Source organism: Erinaceus europaeus, chromosome 4 (assembly GCF_950295315.1).
Source record: "Erinaceus europaeus chromosome 4, mEriEur2.1, whole genome shotgun sequence".
Classification (NCBI taxonomy): Eukaryota; Metazoa; Chordata; class Mammalia; order Eulipotyphla; family Erinaceidae; genus Erinaceus; species Erinaceus europaeus.
The window spans coordinates 14379227-14396928 of NC_080165.1; the positions used below are offsets into that span (position 1 = coordinate 14379227).

General features: G+C 49.2%; 1 protein-coding gene across 4 annotated transcripts in view; it reads left to right on the forward strand.

The window, feature by feature from the left end:
• Positions 1–6581: 6581 nt before the first annotated feature.
• The window catches only part of FBLN1 (fibulin 1), a 90119-nt gene continuing 78998 nt past the window's right edge, over positions 6582–17702 (forward strand). For 2 of the 4 annotated variants that reach the window (XM_007531902.3, XM_060188763.1), the window contains exons 1-2: positions 6582–6879; positions 15604–15709. In XM_007531902.3, coding sequence (XP_007531964.1) covers positions 6804–6879; positions 15604–15709 — 182 coding nt within the window. In that variant the 5' untranslated portion in view covers positions 6582–6803. The remainder of the gene's footprint in view (positions 6880–15603; positions 15710–17702) is intronic. The other 2 variants (XM_060188764.1, XM_007531903.3) reach the window with 1 other exon arrangement.

Sequence of the window (17702 nt, forward strand, 5' to 3'; positions counted from 1 at the left end):
CTGTGAACTTTAAGCCAATGTGTTCACAAACTCCGACTCTTACATAAAATCCCAGAAGGAAAATAAACAGAACTTACTGCCAGAAAGAATCTTGTTCTTCCCTGGTAAAATGCTTAACTCTCTTTGGTCAGTAAACAGAATCCATGTAAATAGTCATAGATTTTTATTTGTTTGTTTTGTTTTAATGATCAAGAAACTGAGGGCCAAGTTTTGGTGTTAGATTTTATCACTCCAAATTTCTGGTATAATGATTTCTCCTACCTCAATTATTTTATTAAGAAATTGTAAAGATCACAACATTTTCAATAGTTAGATAAATCAAATTCTATTTAGATCCCTTAAAACTGCACGTATGAACCTATACATCACATTCAATTTTGTTTTTTATTTATTTTTATTATATTATCTTTTAACCAGAACAATGCTCAGCTCTGGCTTGTGGTGGTGTTGGGGGCTGAACCTGTGACTTTGGAGTGTCATGCCAGGCATCAAGGCCTTTTGCATAACTATTATATTATCTCCTAGGCTTTTTTTTCCCACATAATGTTATTTCACGAAAAACCGTATTTCTATTTAGACATTCTCCTGACTTTTCAATAATAACACACTTCACTGAGTCACCTGACACTCATATTGTTGAATCTGACTGTATTCAGGCACACACACACCCTTTTTAAAAATAATTCTTTATTGGGGGAGTAATGGTTTACAGTTGATATAAAATACAATAATCTGTACATGCATAACATTTCTCGGTTTTCCACATAACAATTCACCCCCCACTAGATCCTCCTCTGCCATCCTGTTCCAGGACCTGAACCCTCTCCCCACCCCAGACTCTTTCACTTTGGTGCAGTACAGCAAACCCAGTCCAAGTTCTGCCTTGTGTTTTCCCTTCTGATCTTGTTTTTCAACTTCTGCCTGAGAGTGAGATCATCCCATATTCATCCTTCTGTTTCTGACTTACCTCACTTAACATGATTTCTTCAAGCTCCATCCAAGGTGGGCTGAAAACTGTTAAATCACCATTTTTATTCCATTGTGTATATATGCCACAACTTGCTCTGCCACTCATCTGTTGTTGGACACCTGGGTTGCTTCCAGGTTTTGGCTATTACAAACTGTGCTGCTATGAACATATGTGTACACAGATCTTTTTGGATGGGTGTGTTGGGTTCCTTAGGGTATATCCCCAGGAGAGGAATTGCGGGATCATAGGGTAGATCCATTTGTAGCCTTCTGAGAGTTTTCCAGACTGCTCTCCACAGACGTTGGACCCACTGACATTCCCACCAGCAGTGCAGGAGAGTTTCTTTGACCCTACAACTTCTCCAGTATTTGTTGCTACTACCTTTCCTTTCCTTTTTTTTTTTTTGCCTCCAGGATTATTGCTGGGGCTCGGTGCCTGCACTATGAATCCACTGTTCCTGGAGGTCATTTTTTTCCCTTTTGTTGTCCTTGTTGTTTATCGTTGTTATTATTATTTTTGTTATTGCTGTCAATGTTGGATAGGACAGAGAGAAATCGAAAGAGGAGGGGAAGACAGAGGGGGGAGAGAGATAGATAGACACCTGCAGACCTGTTTCACCGCTTGTGAAGTGACCACCCTGTAGGTGGAAAACCAGAGGCTCGAAGCGGGATCCTTATGCCGGTCCCTGCCCTTTGCACCATGTGCGCTTAACCCGCTGCGCTACTACCCAGCCCCCTACAAACTGATGATTTTTACAAATTGTGGAAACTATCCCTGCATGGCAGCATTTTTCTAATAGCATTTGTTCACTTCATGACTCCATATAACATTTCGTTAAAGTGTGGACTGTGGACTATTCCACTGTCATGCTACTGCACTAACCCTTGGTTAATAAACTATGGCATAAGTGCATTGGGAAGCAAATATTTTCATGTGACTGTTATTTTCCCCCTCTAAATATCTGTTTCATTGTGAAGGTCTGAAACAGAACTCACAAGCTCCAAGATGAATCTGTACACCATAAATTGGTTAATTTACTTTTCTAGATTTTTCACTGAATTAATAATTCTGCCATTGGAAAAATAAGTGGGTGAAGGATATAAAAAAAAGTTACAAAAGAAGAAATACAAATAACATTTTGAATGTCAAATGTTTCAATTAAAAAAAGAAAAATAGGGCTGGCAAAATGACAACTCACTTGGAAGGTGTCTGCATTGTTGAGTGACCCAGGTTCAAGTCTGGCCCCAGCTCACTGAGGGAAATTTGAATGTTGTAGTATTTTTTTTTTATCTTGTTTTATTTATTTTTTTCTCTGTCTCTTCTCTCTTTTCCTAGCTGAAAAAGTAGACCTGGAGTTGGTGAAGTCCTGGCAATAATAATAAAAAACAGACAAGCAATAAATAAAAGTTATTTGAAATTTTTAAGAAAAGAAAAAGTAAGTAAGAAAGAAGGAAATAAATACACGAAAGGCATTCAATCTCTGATGATTAAAGACATCTACTGAAACAAGACACTTCGTTTCTTTGCCTGTGGAAATAGCTCAATTTAAACAAAGATCGTATGTCGTGCTAGAGAAGAAGTGGAGAGAGACGTGTTGGACTTGTCTCTCTTTCTGGGACATGAATGAATCCATTTCTGGGTTCTGCCCTGCTAGACATGCATATGAGGAGATAAGCATGAAGGACACAAGTCTCTCTGAAGCACGGTTTATAAACCCTCTAAACTGAAATGACTTAAGGACCAGTAGTTCCAGGAGGGTTAAGTAAACATTAGGACAGTTTTCATATGTGATTTGTTCACTAAATGTGTGATGGAGATTTTATTTTGTTTATTTTTAGATAGAGGCAGAGAGAAAGAGAGAGAAAGAGAAGGAGAAGGAGAAGGAGAGGGAGAGGGAGAGGGAGAGGGAGAGGGAGAGGGAGAGGGAGAGGGAGAGGGAGAGGGAGAGGGAGACCACAACATCAAAGCTTCCTTCAGTGTGGTGGGGGCTGGGCTCAAGCCTGGACCCCAAACAGGGCAAAGCAGCACACTACCCAACTAAACTATTTCATTGGCCCTGTGAGATGAGTATTGATAACAAGACAGGGTCATGTTTATGCTACGGTGCTCAGTGAAAAACAGAACCATCAACCTAAGCTACTCTGAGAGGCACTAGGATTCCAAGTCAGATAGACTGGATCCAGAGCTCTGTGCTGTCAATTGTGTGTCAGTGGGGGGAATGTGATTCGGCCTCTCTGGGCCTGGTTTTCTTATCTATAGAAAGAGATTCTAAAATTTCCCAAGGGCTGTTGTATCAATGAAATAATGGATGGATGAGTACTTAATAGGCCATACCCATGTAACAACTTTTCTGGGATTCCTAAAAGGGCACTCTTATTCTCCTGTGGCTTAAAAAAAAAAAATCAACATAAGGGCCCCTAGGGGAGATAGCAGAATGGTTATGTAAAAAGACTCAAGTCTGAGACCCAGATTCAAACCCACTCACAAATATAAGCCAGAGCTGAACCGTGCTATGGTGAAAAAGAAAACAAATTTAACTAAAAGCAATCACCTTAATACCTAAGCACAAATGTATCTCCAATCTGTCTCCTGCTCAGAGCTTCCCCTCAGCCCTGTATCCAACTGCCTAAAAAACCTTGTTCCACTCATGTGCCTCCAACACTCCAAACCATCTGGCTGAAGTGAATTAGATAAACTTCCTGAGTAGCCCTGGGCCTTCACAGATGCCACTTACTCTCTCTGCCCAGGAAACTCTTCACACTTTTCTTTGCATCTTCCAGCACCAGTCCCACAGGCCCTCTCCTGGGAAGCCACCTTAGCCAGGAGCTAGTTAGCAAGTGACCTCAAAAGTGTTCCTGTGTTCTCCACAAACATGTAAGGCATCCCATGGGAAAACAAATCATCATTTTGGTTTTGATTTTCAAATAGACCTTCACTTAGAAAATGGCATAAAACATAAGTGAGCGGGGGTCGGGTGGTGGCGCAGTGGGTTAAGCGCACGTGGCGCAAAGCGCAGGAACCGGTGTAAGGATCCCGGTTCAAGCCCCCGGCTCTCCACCTGCAGGGGAGTCGCTTCACAGGCGGTGAAGCAGGTCTGTAGGTGTCTATCTTTCTCTCCCCTTCTCTGTCTTCCCCTCCTCTCTCCATTTCTCTCTGTCCTATCCAACAACGAATTGCGTCAACAAGGGCAATAATAATAACCACAACGAAGCTACAACAAGGGCAACAAAAGGGGGGAAAAATGGTCTCCAGGAGCGGTGGATTCATGGTGCAGGCACCGAGCCCAGCAATAACCCTGGAGGAGGAAAAAAAGAAAAAAAAAGAAAGAAAGAAGAAAAAAAAAAAAAACATAAGTGAGCTTGAGACAGTTTTACAAATGGAACCCCATCAATACACTGATTAAGAGAACATCTTAGTCAATTCCCTTCTTCCCCCTCAAGAAACAAAACAAACAGACAAATAAACAAAAAAACACTCATCCTCCCCATAATCACCCCAAGGATATTCACTCTGCTAACTTTCCCTATTTATAGACAGAGATGAAATGTTCTTTTCCCCTTTTAATTACTTTTTTCTTCTTTTTTCTTTTTTTTTAATCAGAGCACTGCTAGGCTCTGGTTTGCAGCAGTGCAGGGAACCCGGCACATGATGAGAGTCTCTTTGCATAACCATTATGCTATCTACCCCATCCTCCTTTTTCTTTAAAAACAATAATTGCTATTATTATTACTTTAGCTATAGTACTACTCAGCTCTGTCTTGTGGCAATGGCAGGGATTAAACCTGGAACCTTGGAGCCTCAGGTATGAAGGTCTTTTGCATAACCATTAATGCTATCTGCCTGGATCTCTCTTTTTAAAAATTTTTAAAATATATTTATTTATTCCCTTTTGTTGCCCTTGTTGTTTTTTATTGTTGTAGTTATTATTGATGTCGTTGTTGGGTAGGACAGAGAGAAATAGAGAAAGGAGAGGAATGGAGAGAGGGGGAGAGAAAGATAGACATCTGCAGACCTGCTTCACTGCCTGTGAAGCGACTCCCCTGCAGGTGGGGAGCCGGGGACTTGAACCAGGATCCTTATGCCGGAACTTGGACTGGGTTTGGCATATTTGCACCAAAGTAAAAGATTGTAAGGTGGTGGGGAAGGTTCAGGTCTTGGAAGACAAAGGAGGCCCTAGTAGGGTTTGAACTGTTGTGTGGAAAACTAAGAAATGTTACACATGTACAAACTACTGTAAACCATTAATCCCTAATAAGGAAATAAAAAAAAAGTTGTCTCCTTCATGTAGTGTTCTTTGTCTGGGTTCTGGTGTTGCGTGGCACCTTGTGTAGGCGCATGAGTGGAGAGTTGTGGCTTGACAAAGTGGCGTCCTGTTCCCAGCTGTGCTGCCCCACGGTGTTTTCCTTACAGTGTCAGTGCTGCTGAGTCGTTCTCACTTAGAGGTCATTCTGTATAGCACTGCAGTGAACACCTTAAAACAGCTTCCGGTCTTGTGATACACTAGACTGTGTGTGTGTGTGTGTGTGTGTGTGTGTGTGTGTGTGTGTGTGTGTCTGTCTCTGTGTGTGTGTGTGTCAACCTCAGATTGGAGCTGTGGACAGGGAACCCATACATCCACTGAAATGGACTGCCTGTGGATCTTTACCTTCAGGTGTTAATTTAATTAATTATATTTATTTATCGGATAGAGAGAGAGAGAGAGAAATCGAGAAGAGGAAGACTGAAAGAGAGAGACAGAGAGATACCTGAAGCAATGCTTCACTGCTCATTAAGACTCCTCCCTGCAGGTGGGAACCTGGGGCTTGAACCCAGGTCCTTCCGCATTGTAACATGGACGTTCAACCAGGTGTGCCACCCCACCCCACCCCACCCCGTCAGAGCTTTATCGTTGGAAAATAAACCTGTTGCTGCTGCCTGGTAAAGTTAAAAAGTAGAGTTCTAGATTTGCAGGTCCGAATGAGATCCTAAGTTTCTATACTACTTGTACTACAAATGCTAGCCTGCTTCCTTGGCTTTTCTTCCGTGAAATAAAAAAATAAAGTAAGATAAAAAATAAAAGAAAACATTTGTGTATGGTTCTGCAAACTAATTCGTACTCCAGTAACCACTGATTGCGGCTCCTGCAGGCTCAGCACCTAGGCTGCTTCCCCTACTGCAGAAGGTCCTGCCCAGGGCGCAGCCGGGTCCTGCAGGGCACACGTTTGGGGTCAGTCACCCACCTGCGGGGTCCCACCCGCGAAGATACGCGCGCAGGCCGCCGAGGGCGGGAAAGCAGAGCGATGGTAGGTGGCGGGGCCCTCGGACCCCCTGCCCTTCCCACTCCCCCTCGGACCTCCTGGTGCCTTGGTGTCCGTCTCCCATCCTTCCACCCAAACCGCAGGAGCTAACCTTCGATCCCGAGCCCGCCTCTGGGCTGGCTGGAGAGGGGATCGGGTTTCACTTCCACTAGGGGTGGGGGTGGGGATGAAGGGGTGCAGGCGCCCGCGGCCCGAATGCACCCTCCTTCCTCGCCCCCCAGTACAGTCCCCTCCAGGGAGAAGTTGGGGTCCGCGCCCCCGCCCGCAGCCTTAGGTCTGCACTTCCTCTGGGGCCGGGGTGCCTCGGAGGGCGGCAGGGGCGGGAGACAACCGGGGCAGGGGGGTCGGCCCGGGCCGGGGGGAGGAGGGAGGCCTGGCGCCCGCGGGCCCGCCTCCGCCGCGGCCGCGCCCTCCTCCGGGGCGGGATAATTGAACCGCGCGGCCCGGCTCGGCTCGGCGTTGGCTGCGGAGGCTCAGGCCGAGCGTGGAGCCGCGCCCGGAGCAGCAGAGACCCCGCGCCTTTGTCCGCTGGCCACATGGAGCCCTCCGCCCCGCGCCCGGTCCCGCTGCGGCTGCTGCTGCTCGGCGGCCTCTCGGTGCTGGCGGCCCAAGGTAGGGGCGCCCCAAGTCCACGCTCTTGCGCTGCGCCCCCGCGGCCCCCCAGCCGCCCCGCGCTTTCTTGGTGGGGTTCTTCCTCGGGCCTTGCATTTGGGGGTGCGCTAGCTGATGGCCCTCGGGGCTGCGGACTTTGCCCACGGAGTGACCTGGCCTGATCTATCCTCACTGTTTCTACCTCCATCCGTAGGTGGGGGTTGTGCCCATTCTGCTGACGAGAAGACTGAGGCTGAGGGTGGGTAGGAAGTAGTCCTCTGCCCAGGAGACAAGCCTCCGCTGGGTAGACTGGGTGGATAGGATGAAATCAGACTTTTTCGCGGTGATTCTCCCTCTCCCTGTTCCTCTCCCTCTCCCTCTCCCTCTCCCTCTCCCTCTCCCTCTCCCTCTCCCTCTCCCTCTCCCTCTCCCTCTCCCTCTCCCTCTCCCTCTTCCTCTCCTTCTTCTCCCTGTCTCCTAGACTCCATACTTACCCAGAGCTGGGGTAGGGCCCCTTCCAAACCTACGCACCCTAGGCAAAGGGGATAGAGCCCCCAAGTGCAGCCCTAGGAATGGGGTACCCCAGGCTACACCTTTTTTCCCCTCCCTGGATCTTTAACGGGTTCCTGCTGGCAGCCAAGAGGTCCAGCTGATCAGAGCCCTGACCTCTGACCCTCTCTGCTGACCCTTCACTCATCAGTCATTAGCCAGACCACTCTCCTAGGGCTCAGTCTCAGATAAATGCCCCCCCCCCCCAATCTTTGGAATCCCAGATTCTTTATCTCTGGCTTAGTTTCTTTTTAACTCCTTGTGACCACTCACCCTGGTCAAAAGGTCACTCACTAGTCCCAGCTCCTGCTCTGGGGGATTCACAAGGAGGCCAGAGGGGGACTGTGAAGGTGTCCTGACGCCCTGGATGCAGTACCTACCCTGGGCATGCACTGGGTCATTTCTCCTGGGGAGAAGGCACAGGGGAGGCACAGGACTCTTGGGATTTACAAGGGACTTCCTGGAGGAGAGGGTTCTTGGGCAGGAGCTGGTCAAGTGGGCCCTGGAGCAAGGGCATTCATGTGACCCAGTAACTGGAGGGAAAGTGCAGAGATAAATTGTAGCTTCAGACCATACAAGACTGTTGCAGATGAAAGGGACCCTGAAGCTGAACAACCCCCCCCACCCCCCTACCCCCACCGTATTTTACAGACAAGGGAACTAAGGGCCAGAGAGAAGGCTAAGTTGAACTCTTTTGAGCCTGAGTCTCAAAAATCCTTGTTACTTCTCTTGTCCAAGTAGAATACCTCCTCTCTCTCTCTCTTTCTCTCTCCTGTAGCCTGTAGTATCTAATTTTGAATAAACCCCTGAAACTTGCTGGGCTGTATTTTGGGATTCATTGAACCATGGCTGATGGTTTACAACTATCTTTCTTAATAGAGAATCTCCTAACTTAAAAAGTAGACTGGAAACATTGTGGTTGCAAACTTTAAGGCATGACTGGGCTAGCACATGACCCTTTGTTCTTTTGGGGGGTACCCCTCTTTTGAGTTTCTATATGCTTGTTAAGGTTTGGGGCCTGGTAGGTAACTACCTGGTTCCTCTTTGAGGCTGTGGGCTCAGCTACTGCAAGGTACCCTGAAACCCTGAAAGACACAGGCTCCCCCCATCCAATTTCCAGGTCTCCAAGGAAATAATGAACACATAATTTACAAGTGAGTGTGGAGGGACCAGAAGATAGCTTGCTTGGTAGAGAGAAAACTTTACCATGAGTAAGGACTTGGGTTCAAGTCCCTGTCATCAGTGGGAGCATCATGCAAAGGAGGAAGGTTTTCCAGCAATGGGGCGGTGCTGTGTTTCTCCTCTCTATTTCTCTCCCCCTCTCTGACTCTCCTCTAGCTGGTAACAAGACAAAAACCTATGGTGGAGAAGGCCACTGAGTTCTGAGCACTTAAGCACATGGTGACCTGGCTTTCCAAAATAAAATACAGGACACGATTGTCCTAGCCAAGAGGCAGAGACGCATCCCCCTGCCTCCTACTCCATGTCTGTTTCTCTGTCCTGCTGGGCTTCCTGGAGAGCTGGGGGTAGGAGGAAGGGGAAAGGGAGGTTGTTGGGAAAAACTGTGTTTTCTCCAAGGCTTTCTTGGCTTCTGGCAGAGGTTTCTGACTGATTACAGAGAAAGTGGCTGGGAAGGAGAGGGAACAAAGGCAAGTGGGGGTTTGGCTGGGAAGCACGGGGCCTGCGCTGAAGCTTCTGGAAGTTTTCTAGTCGGTGGGGTGGGAGGGCTGACAGGTTGAGGGAGGCTGCTGGAGCTCTGAATGCAAAAGCGAAGAGATTGGGGTACCCGGGTTTGTGACAGTCCCAGGGACTCAGCTTCAGGGCAGGCCGCTGTGGGTCACGCCCACGTCCTGCCCGCCCCGCCCCCAACCCAGGCCTGTGTACTTGCTGGATGGTGGGGGTGTTTGTATGTGGATGGGGCGGGGGCGGTTAGCATGGCACATGCACCGTTGGGGCCTGGCAGGCTGCCACCAGCATTTGCAGGACTCCAGAAAATGCCTGTCTTCTTGCACCCCAGCCCTGCAGGGCAGGGTGGTAGAGGGGCTTTCTCATTTGTCGGATAGAGAGAACAGACAGCTACATGGGTTGCCTTGGCGATTGAGGGAGAGGTCCTGTGTTTACTTTAGCAGCTACACTGCTGTCTGTCATCTGCCTTGACCCCTTCCCAGGGAGAGAACAGTATTATGTTTCCCCAAAGTTCTAATGCTGAATGTCCCCAGGCAGGAGCTGGGAGAAAGACCCAGCCAGGTCACTGAACCATGTGGAGCCATGTTGGTAAAGGTCCCAGCTGGCCTCTCTTGGCATCCAGCCATTTGTACCCTGAATATCTGCTGAGGGCCAGCTTACTGCCACATGCTGCTTCAGGTCTTGGGGACAGAACATGGAAGAAGAGACACTCAACCCTTCCTCTCATGAGTTTCACACCCCCTGGGAGACCCAGAGAAATGAACAATTATAAACCCATCCCCAACTATGAACCATCCCCAACTAACAAAGGGTCAGGGAAGACTGCTTGGAAGAGGCAGCCTGAAAACTGGAATGTGAAGGAGGAGGAGTTGCCTGGGTTTTTGAAGAAGGGTAGTGGGGAGCGTGGACCAGGCAAAGGGAACAGCATAGACGAAGGCCCAGAAGCAAGAAAGGCCATAAGACTCGTCCCCACAAGTTTCCAGGAAGTCTGCTTCCCTCCTCGGACAGTGGGGGAGACACTCCAGCAGACATCTCACCCTAACCCCTTTAAAGGCTGAGGCCAGTGAGCTTTGAGCAGTGACGGGACAGCTGTACAAGTGAAGTGTTTATGAAACCATACTGATGGATGCACGACTATTTTTTCCCAGCCTGCTTCACATGATAAAAAGGTTTTCTTTTACTGCCATGTGTTGTTTTCGATGGGTTAGGTTGTTTCCGCCGGGCTGGCTTCACGGGCGGGTAACAGATGACCAGGGACTCATGGCTGGGTTGTACGCAGTATCTCTTTATTCATGCAGGACGCAGCACAATCTAAGACGAGCTAGGCTAAACTCAAGGTACAGTACTCTAAAACTCACAATGCTGTCTTTATATATACTTGCCAAGTAGGGTGGAAACAGGGTGTGACATAGAGAGGGTGGAGAGAAAAGTGACTGGTGACAATCAGAGTGTGACAAGGAGAGGATCAGGGTGTGACAAGGAGGGGGGTGGAGCAAAAACATATCATGAAACAGTGGGGATTGAACCAATGCCCTGGAGGGAGGTGCTTGTTAACAGCGGTTATATAAATAGAATGAAGTGGTTATGTAAATAGAATAGTGTTAAGCAGGGGGGATTTAAACCAAATGAAACAGAAGGGGTCTCATGCATACCAACAGCCATGGAGTTGTAGCAATTAGATAATTAAATGCTTTGGCAGGGTCTGTGTGATTCTGGTTTCTTTTTTTTTTTTTTTAATATTTATGTATTTATTTCCTTTTTTGCCCTTGTTTTATTGTTGTAGTTATTATTGTTGTTGTTATTGATGCTGTTGTTGTTGGATAGGACAGAGAGAAATGGAGAGAGGAGGAGAAGACAGAGAGGGGGAGAGAAAGACAGACACCTGCAGACCTGCTTCACCGCTTGTGGAGCGACCCTCCTGCAGGTGGGGAGCTGGGGGCTCGAACCTGGATCCTTATGCCGGTCCTTGTGCTTTGCACCACGTGCGCTTAACCCGCTGCGCTACCGCCCTACTCTCCTGGTTCTGGTTTCTTAGTAATGATCTCAGTTGCGGACACTTAACAGAGTCTTAGCTAAGTCTCAAATCTGGACACTTAACGAAGTGCTGGTTGGTGAACACCCAGTGTGTTGACGTCCCTCTTGGCCTGGAGGGGCTCAGGAAGGAGGGTTGTGGCCGGTGAGGTCACCTGTGCCCTGTCCTCCAGCACCTGGCATGTGTACTAGGATGTCAGCCCTGCTCTGCATGCCACCTCTTTTCCACTGAGTCCTCTTCTTATCCCCAGGCTGATCTTAAAGACCCTGGGTGAGGGGGCTGAAGCCAGCTGGGTGGGTGCTGATGCTAACTGCTAGGACTAGGAAAGCTAGGTGCAGGATGGTGGTGCGAAGACACAGAATTCTGTGTTAGAGGCCCGAGTGGATCTTGCGGTTCTGGGGTGACACCAGGCTGCAGACAGAAACGTGGGAGTCTGGGCCCAGAGATGAGTCTGGATAGGAGAGGGGAGAAGGGACTTCTGGTGGAGTGCTCCCTCCCGGGAGGTTTGAGGGAGAAGCAGCAAGATAGCTCATCTGCTGGGGGTGGCAGCAAGATAGCTCATCTGCTGGGGCTGGGGCACCAGACCCCTGCGTGGCAGTGTGGGCATCCCTGGGGCTGATGTTCAGATGAGAGCACCAGTGTGTTCTGATGCTGACAGGTGAACCAGTGTATCTCCATTTTTTTCCTTTTGGAACTTGTCACTGACTTTTGCTACCTATTGAGCTAAGCTTTTAGGATGTTTGCAAAAGGCAGGTTGACATTCTGGGAGGTTACGTCAGAGGAGTGGCACGGACCCCACCTGCCTATCAGCCAGCACCTGTAGTTTTGAAAAGAATGTGTGTTTTCTTTCTGCCTTGGACCAGGAACCTCTGGTGCCTCAGAGCCTGTAGTGTGCCCATCCAAATCACCAGGACTAAGTTGGCACCATGATATTTATGCAGCCCTTTAATTCCCTGGGGGGGTGTGTGTGGGGGGGGGGGAAAGAATTTTATTTTGGCCGCAGTCTCTGGTGCTGAATGGTATCTGACATCCACAAACGAGAGGCTGCCTCTACAACACCTGCCCTCCAGTTCCTCTGGGCCGGGAATGCCTCTTTCCTGAAAATGGGTGGCGTTGGAGTGTGAGTCCTCCAAGAGTCTGTTCTCAGCCCAGGGCCGCGCCAACATCTGCCTTCGCTGTCTTGTGATGATTCTGTTGCTCTTCGTGGTCAAGTACCGCTTCAAACTCTTTGCCAGAATGACCTTCCTGAGTTTCCAGCCGTGCACAGAGACCGCTGCCACCGCCCTTTGGCAGATGGGGGATGGAGGCTTAGGCTCAGTGAGAGGTGGTGTCAGCCTTGGGGGCTAGGTAGCATTAACTCCTGGCTTGCCTTCTCCTGCAACATCCAAGCAGAAGGTTCACAGGATTTTGTAGTAAGAGAGTTTGTTCTTGGGTTATATTTAGCTTTATGAGGTTCAGTGTCCTGTGGTGTCCCCAGGGTGTCTGTCCCCTCCAGCTAGGCCACCTGGCTCCTTCATTGGTTGGCACTTCACCCCTGGCCAGGAGCCTGTCAGTCTCACTCACCAGGTCCAGCTCCAACCAATCACCAATCCACACAGCTTGGGGGTCATATAAGCCTCCTGGTACAGCGGCCTCCCTTAACTTATTGAATATCCTGATGACACCCCGTTTACCTGAGCTTCAGAGGCACTGCCTAAGGAAATATTGGAGGCTTTAGGAATAAAGATGTTCAGCCCAGAACTGTATGTTCCTGATAGAAAAATAATTGGGAGTAACAAGGGCCCGGAGATAGCCCACCTAGAAGAGCACACAACTTGTGATACATGAGGACCCAGGTTCAAATCCCTGACCACCACATGGCAGTACCATACAGAGAGGAGCTTTACAAGTTTTGGAGCTTTGCTGTGGTGTCTCTCCTCTTTCTGCCTTTTTCTCCCTCTCTGTCTCTCACCTTATTTTAAGAAAAGGGGGGGGAGAGGGAGGCTGGGAGTGGTGGTGTTGTGCAGAAGTGGAACCCCAGCAAAATCCCTGGTGGGAAAAACATTGGGAGCAACATAGCTGCCAAGAGAATGGGGTGGGTTAGAAATGGTGGCCCTGCTGCTCTCTGTGTTACTGTTACCAGCGTGGTGCTGGCAGAAGGGCAGGAGTAGATAGCATAATGGTTATGCAAAGTGACTTTCATGCCTGAGGCTCCAAAGTCCCAGGTTCAATCTCCTGCTCCACTATAATCCAGAGCTGAGCAGTACTTTGGTCAAAAAAAAAAAAAAAAAAAAAAGGTGGGAGGGAAGGACTGAAGAGGCTGAGGTAGAGCAGATGGTGAAAGCAAGGGGACTTCCCTCAGGGCCCATCCTGTCTCAGGGGCTGTGTATTCTGAGGGAGGCGATGCCTTGCCTGGCCCTGCTCCCCACACTTCTGCCAGGTCACCATCCAACTGGGCTGTGGCCCCTGCTGGGCCTTCTGCTAGAGCTGTGTTGGACAGTCCCTGAGTTTCCCCGACACTCTGGCCCAAGGAGTTTCTGCAGACCCCAGGCTGCTGTGAAGCCGTGCTTTGCACGAGTTCCAGCTGTGTGGCTGCTTGGCTGCTTGGAGCATTCCAGGGACATTCCAAGTCTATGGACTGAGCAAGGCACTTAACTCTCATTTTATTGTCCTGCTGAGAATACGCCTCAAAGTGCTCGAGACTCCCCATCTGGAATCATTTCAAACACTTCTGCAGCTCAGAGCACAAAGTTCCGGCCCTGCTGAGCTGGGGAGTCTGAGTTCTGCCTGCAGTGCTTTGCTCAATGTCCAAGCCTATTGCTCTGGGGGACAGCAGCACAACAAGATGGGGCCGAGACTCACCAAGTCCCCTGAGCAAAATCAAGCAAGTCTCTCTGACTCACTTAATACACAGTGAAGACACTCAATGTAGGACTTTCTAAGTTTTCTTCATCTCAAGCAGCTCTGAGAAGGGATTGCCAACTTGTTTGCTGCAGAGGAGGCTGTGGCCCAGAGACATGCAGTAGTCTGCTCTGGGTCACGCAGCACTGGAACTGAGATGGGAGTTCATTTCTGTTTGACTTCAAGGCTCAAGCTCTTTCAACTTGACTCTGTGACTGCTATGTGGCAGCTTGATGCCCAGGCACAAGGGGACAAGAGATAAGTCCAGATCTCCAAACATTTGCTGTTGGGAGGGTGAAGCAGGTAGAATATTGACAGTGAGCGGTGCTCCGTGGGTAGTGGCGTGTGGGAGCCACTGGGGACACCTGGCTTAGCTGGAAAGCAGGTGATAAAGTGATGGGACAGGGTGAGAGCCAGAGGGAGGTGTGAGACCACAGGCAGGAATTACTAAGTGGGCTCAGCTGGAGTTGGGTGGGGGAAGGGGGAAGTGACTTGGGTTGACTTGCGGAGGGGACATTGGGCCACGTGACTGGGTCACAGTTATCACAGGAGTCAACCACAGCCTTTTTTTTTTTTTTCCTTCTGTGACAGATAATGGCCTTTCATCATGTCTTAGATCCTTTTGAATGAACAGCCTCCCCATGTATCTGTAGAAAACTACAGTCTTAGGGCAGGCAAGAGAGCTCACAGGGATGGTGAGCTTGCTTTGTCGTGGGTTGAGCCTGGCCCCCATCACTCTGAAGGAAGCTTTGGTGCTGTCCTATCTGTCTGTGTCTTTGTCTTTCTGAAAAAGTGTGCTGGAAGTGGTGAAGCCCCAGTGACTACCAAAAAGAAAATAAAGAGAGAAAGAAAGACAGAAAGAAAGAAAGAAAGAAAGAGGACGGAAAAGAAAAGAAGTGATCTTGTGGCAAATGAAGTGCAGTTAACCCATGTGTGAGGATGATTATAGGAACACAGATGTGGATCCAGAAACTGGCCAGCGAGTGGGGCTCAAGTCCCTACTTCCATTCTTCCCTCCCTAGGTTGCAGTTCTTACTCTCCAGGCTGAGTATCCGTCCTCTAGAGACACTTTCATTTGTCCCTTCTGGGTTCCAGCTGTCTGAGAACTTCTAGGAATCCCCTGCCCCTGACTCTGTAGTCTGCCCTTGGTGCAATATGTCTCGAACCCCTCAGGAATTGGTTTGCTGTGTCCTGGACTGGGTAGCAGCACGGTGTGTCTGTCAGTGGCACCTGGCTCTTTTGCCCTCTGCACTTTGCAGGCAGAGTCCTTGTAGGAGTTTCAGAGGCTGAGTTTCTATCTAGCACGTGGCAGGAGCAGGGACTCAGCCAGGTATGTGCTGATTGAGTGTTCTGGGCTGCATCTCTGCATCTCCCAGCCCAGTGGAGTTTGAAGCATGTAATTATCAAGTAACTAAAGGAAGAGACATCCCTTTGAGCCCTTATCCCTCTCAGACCTGTTGGTTGCTGTCACGGAGACACAAGGACATCAGGGATGGAGCCCTCAGCCACCCCAGGGAGACGTCAGGTTAAAGGGACTGTGTGTATTTAGTGAGTGGGAGTCTACTATGGTCAGTCACTTTGTTCTTTTTCTTGCTCAGTGGGTGCAGACATCCCCATGGAAAGCTGCTGTGCAGATGGACATCGGATGGCCACCCAGCAGAGGGACTGCTCCGAGCCATATGCCTCTGAATCCAAAGAATGCAGGTATATTTGCAGATGCCCACCTGTCGCCGGAACTGTGTCGTTTCTGAAGAGACAAGCAGGGCAGGAAGGGATAGTGTGCCGAGCCCCCAGGAGAGGCTGGGCAGCAAAGTCTGATCCTCCTGGGCTCTGGTAACCCCTTCTCCTCCCATCGTCTACTCCTCTGTGACACACACACACACACACACACACACACACACACACTGAGAGCAAGAAGGCCTGGGGAGCCGGGGGTAGTGCACTGGGTTAAGTGCACATGGCATGAAGCACAAGGACTAGCATAAGGATCCCAGTTTGAGCCTCTGGCTCCTCACCTGCAGGGGGGTTGTTTCACAGGTCTGCAGGTGTCTGTCTTTCTCTTCCCCTCTCTGTCTTCTCCTCCTCTCTCCATTTCTCTCTGTCCTACCCAACAACAACATCAGCAAAGGCAACAGTAACAACAAGGGCAACAAAAATGGGGGAAAATAGCCTCTAGGAGCAGTGGATTCCTAGTGTAGGCACCCAGCCCCAGCGATAACCTTGGAGGCAAACCAAACCAAACCAAACAAACAAACAAGCCCTGGCTTTGCAACTGTCTCTTCCACAGTAGGGCCACTTTCCTCCTAATCACAAGGTGGGGGGATTTTCATGGGGGACAAGGGGGCCACATGACATGGCAAATAATGGGTTGGGACCCCTTCATATCCCCTGACATGGTCCCACCTGACAGTTGTTCCTCCCTGCCTAAGTTGCCTTAAATGTTTTGGGAATACACTTAGAATACAAGATGAAAATGTTCTGTTTGCTGTCACCTTACAAGTAATGTTAAGAAGAGAAACTAAGGGGGTCGGGTGGTGGTGCAGTGGGTTAAGCGCATGTGGCACAAAGCGCAAGGACCGGCGTAAGGATCCCGGTTCGAGCCCCCGGCTCCCCACCTTCAGGGGAGTCGTTTCACAGGCAGTGAAGCAGGTCTGCAGGTGTCTGTCTTTCTCTCCCCCTCTCTGTCTTCCCCTCCTCTGTCCATTTCTCTCTGTCCTATCCAACAATGAACAGCATCAACAATGGCAATGATAATGGCCACAGCGAGGCTACGACAAGGGCAACAAAAAGGGGAAAAAATGGCCTCCAGGAGCGGTGGATTCATGGTGCAGGCACCGAGCCCAGCAATAACCCTGGAGGAAAAAAAAAAAAGAAGAGAAACTAGACTTCATGGAGCACCTGCACCACGCTGTGCATTGGGTGCGTGGCCTCTCATTGAACCCTGTTACTAACCCCATTTCATTGACCCTGGAAGAGACAGCTTTCCCGCGTTGTAAAGAGCTGGTGTTTGGATTTAAACCCAGGTCTGCTTGTGTTGGGCAGAAATGTCCTGGGGGAGGGGTAAGGAGGAAAGCTTTTTTTTTTTTGGGTGTATATGTGGGATTCTTCTTTTTTCTTCCTCTTCTTCCTATTCCTGTCTATGCTCCTTCTCCCCCCCCCCCCCACTCATCCGTCTCCTTTTCCTTTTCTTCTTTGCATAAATAACCATTATGCTATCTGCTCCCTTTTCTATTTTTTTTTTTTTTTTTTTTGGCCTCCTGGGTGATTGCTAGGGCTCGGTGCCTGCATTACAAATCCACTGCTCCTGGAGGCTATTTTTTCCTTTTTGTTGCTCTTGTTAATCATTGTTGTTATTGCTGTCATAGGACGGAGAAATCGAGAGAGAACTGCTTCACCACTTGTGAAGCGACTGCCCTACAGGTGGGGAGCTGGGGACCTGAACTGGTATCCTTACGCCGGTCCTTGGCTGAGCATTGGACATGTGCACTTAACCCGCTGTGCTACCGCCTGCCCCCTCCCTTTTTAAATGTTTTTTAAGCATTTCTTTTTCTTTGCCTCCTCCTCTTCCTCCTTCACCTCCTCCTTTTCCTTCTTCTCCTCCCAATAGAGGCTGCAAAATTGAGAGGGCTGGAGGAAATAAAGAGAGACGCCTGCAGCACTGCTTCACTCCTCGTGAAGCTTCCCCACTGAGGGTGGG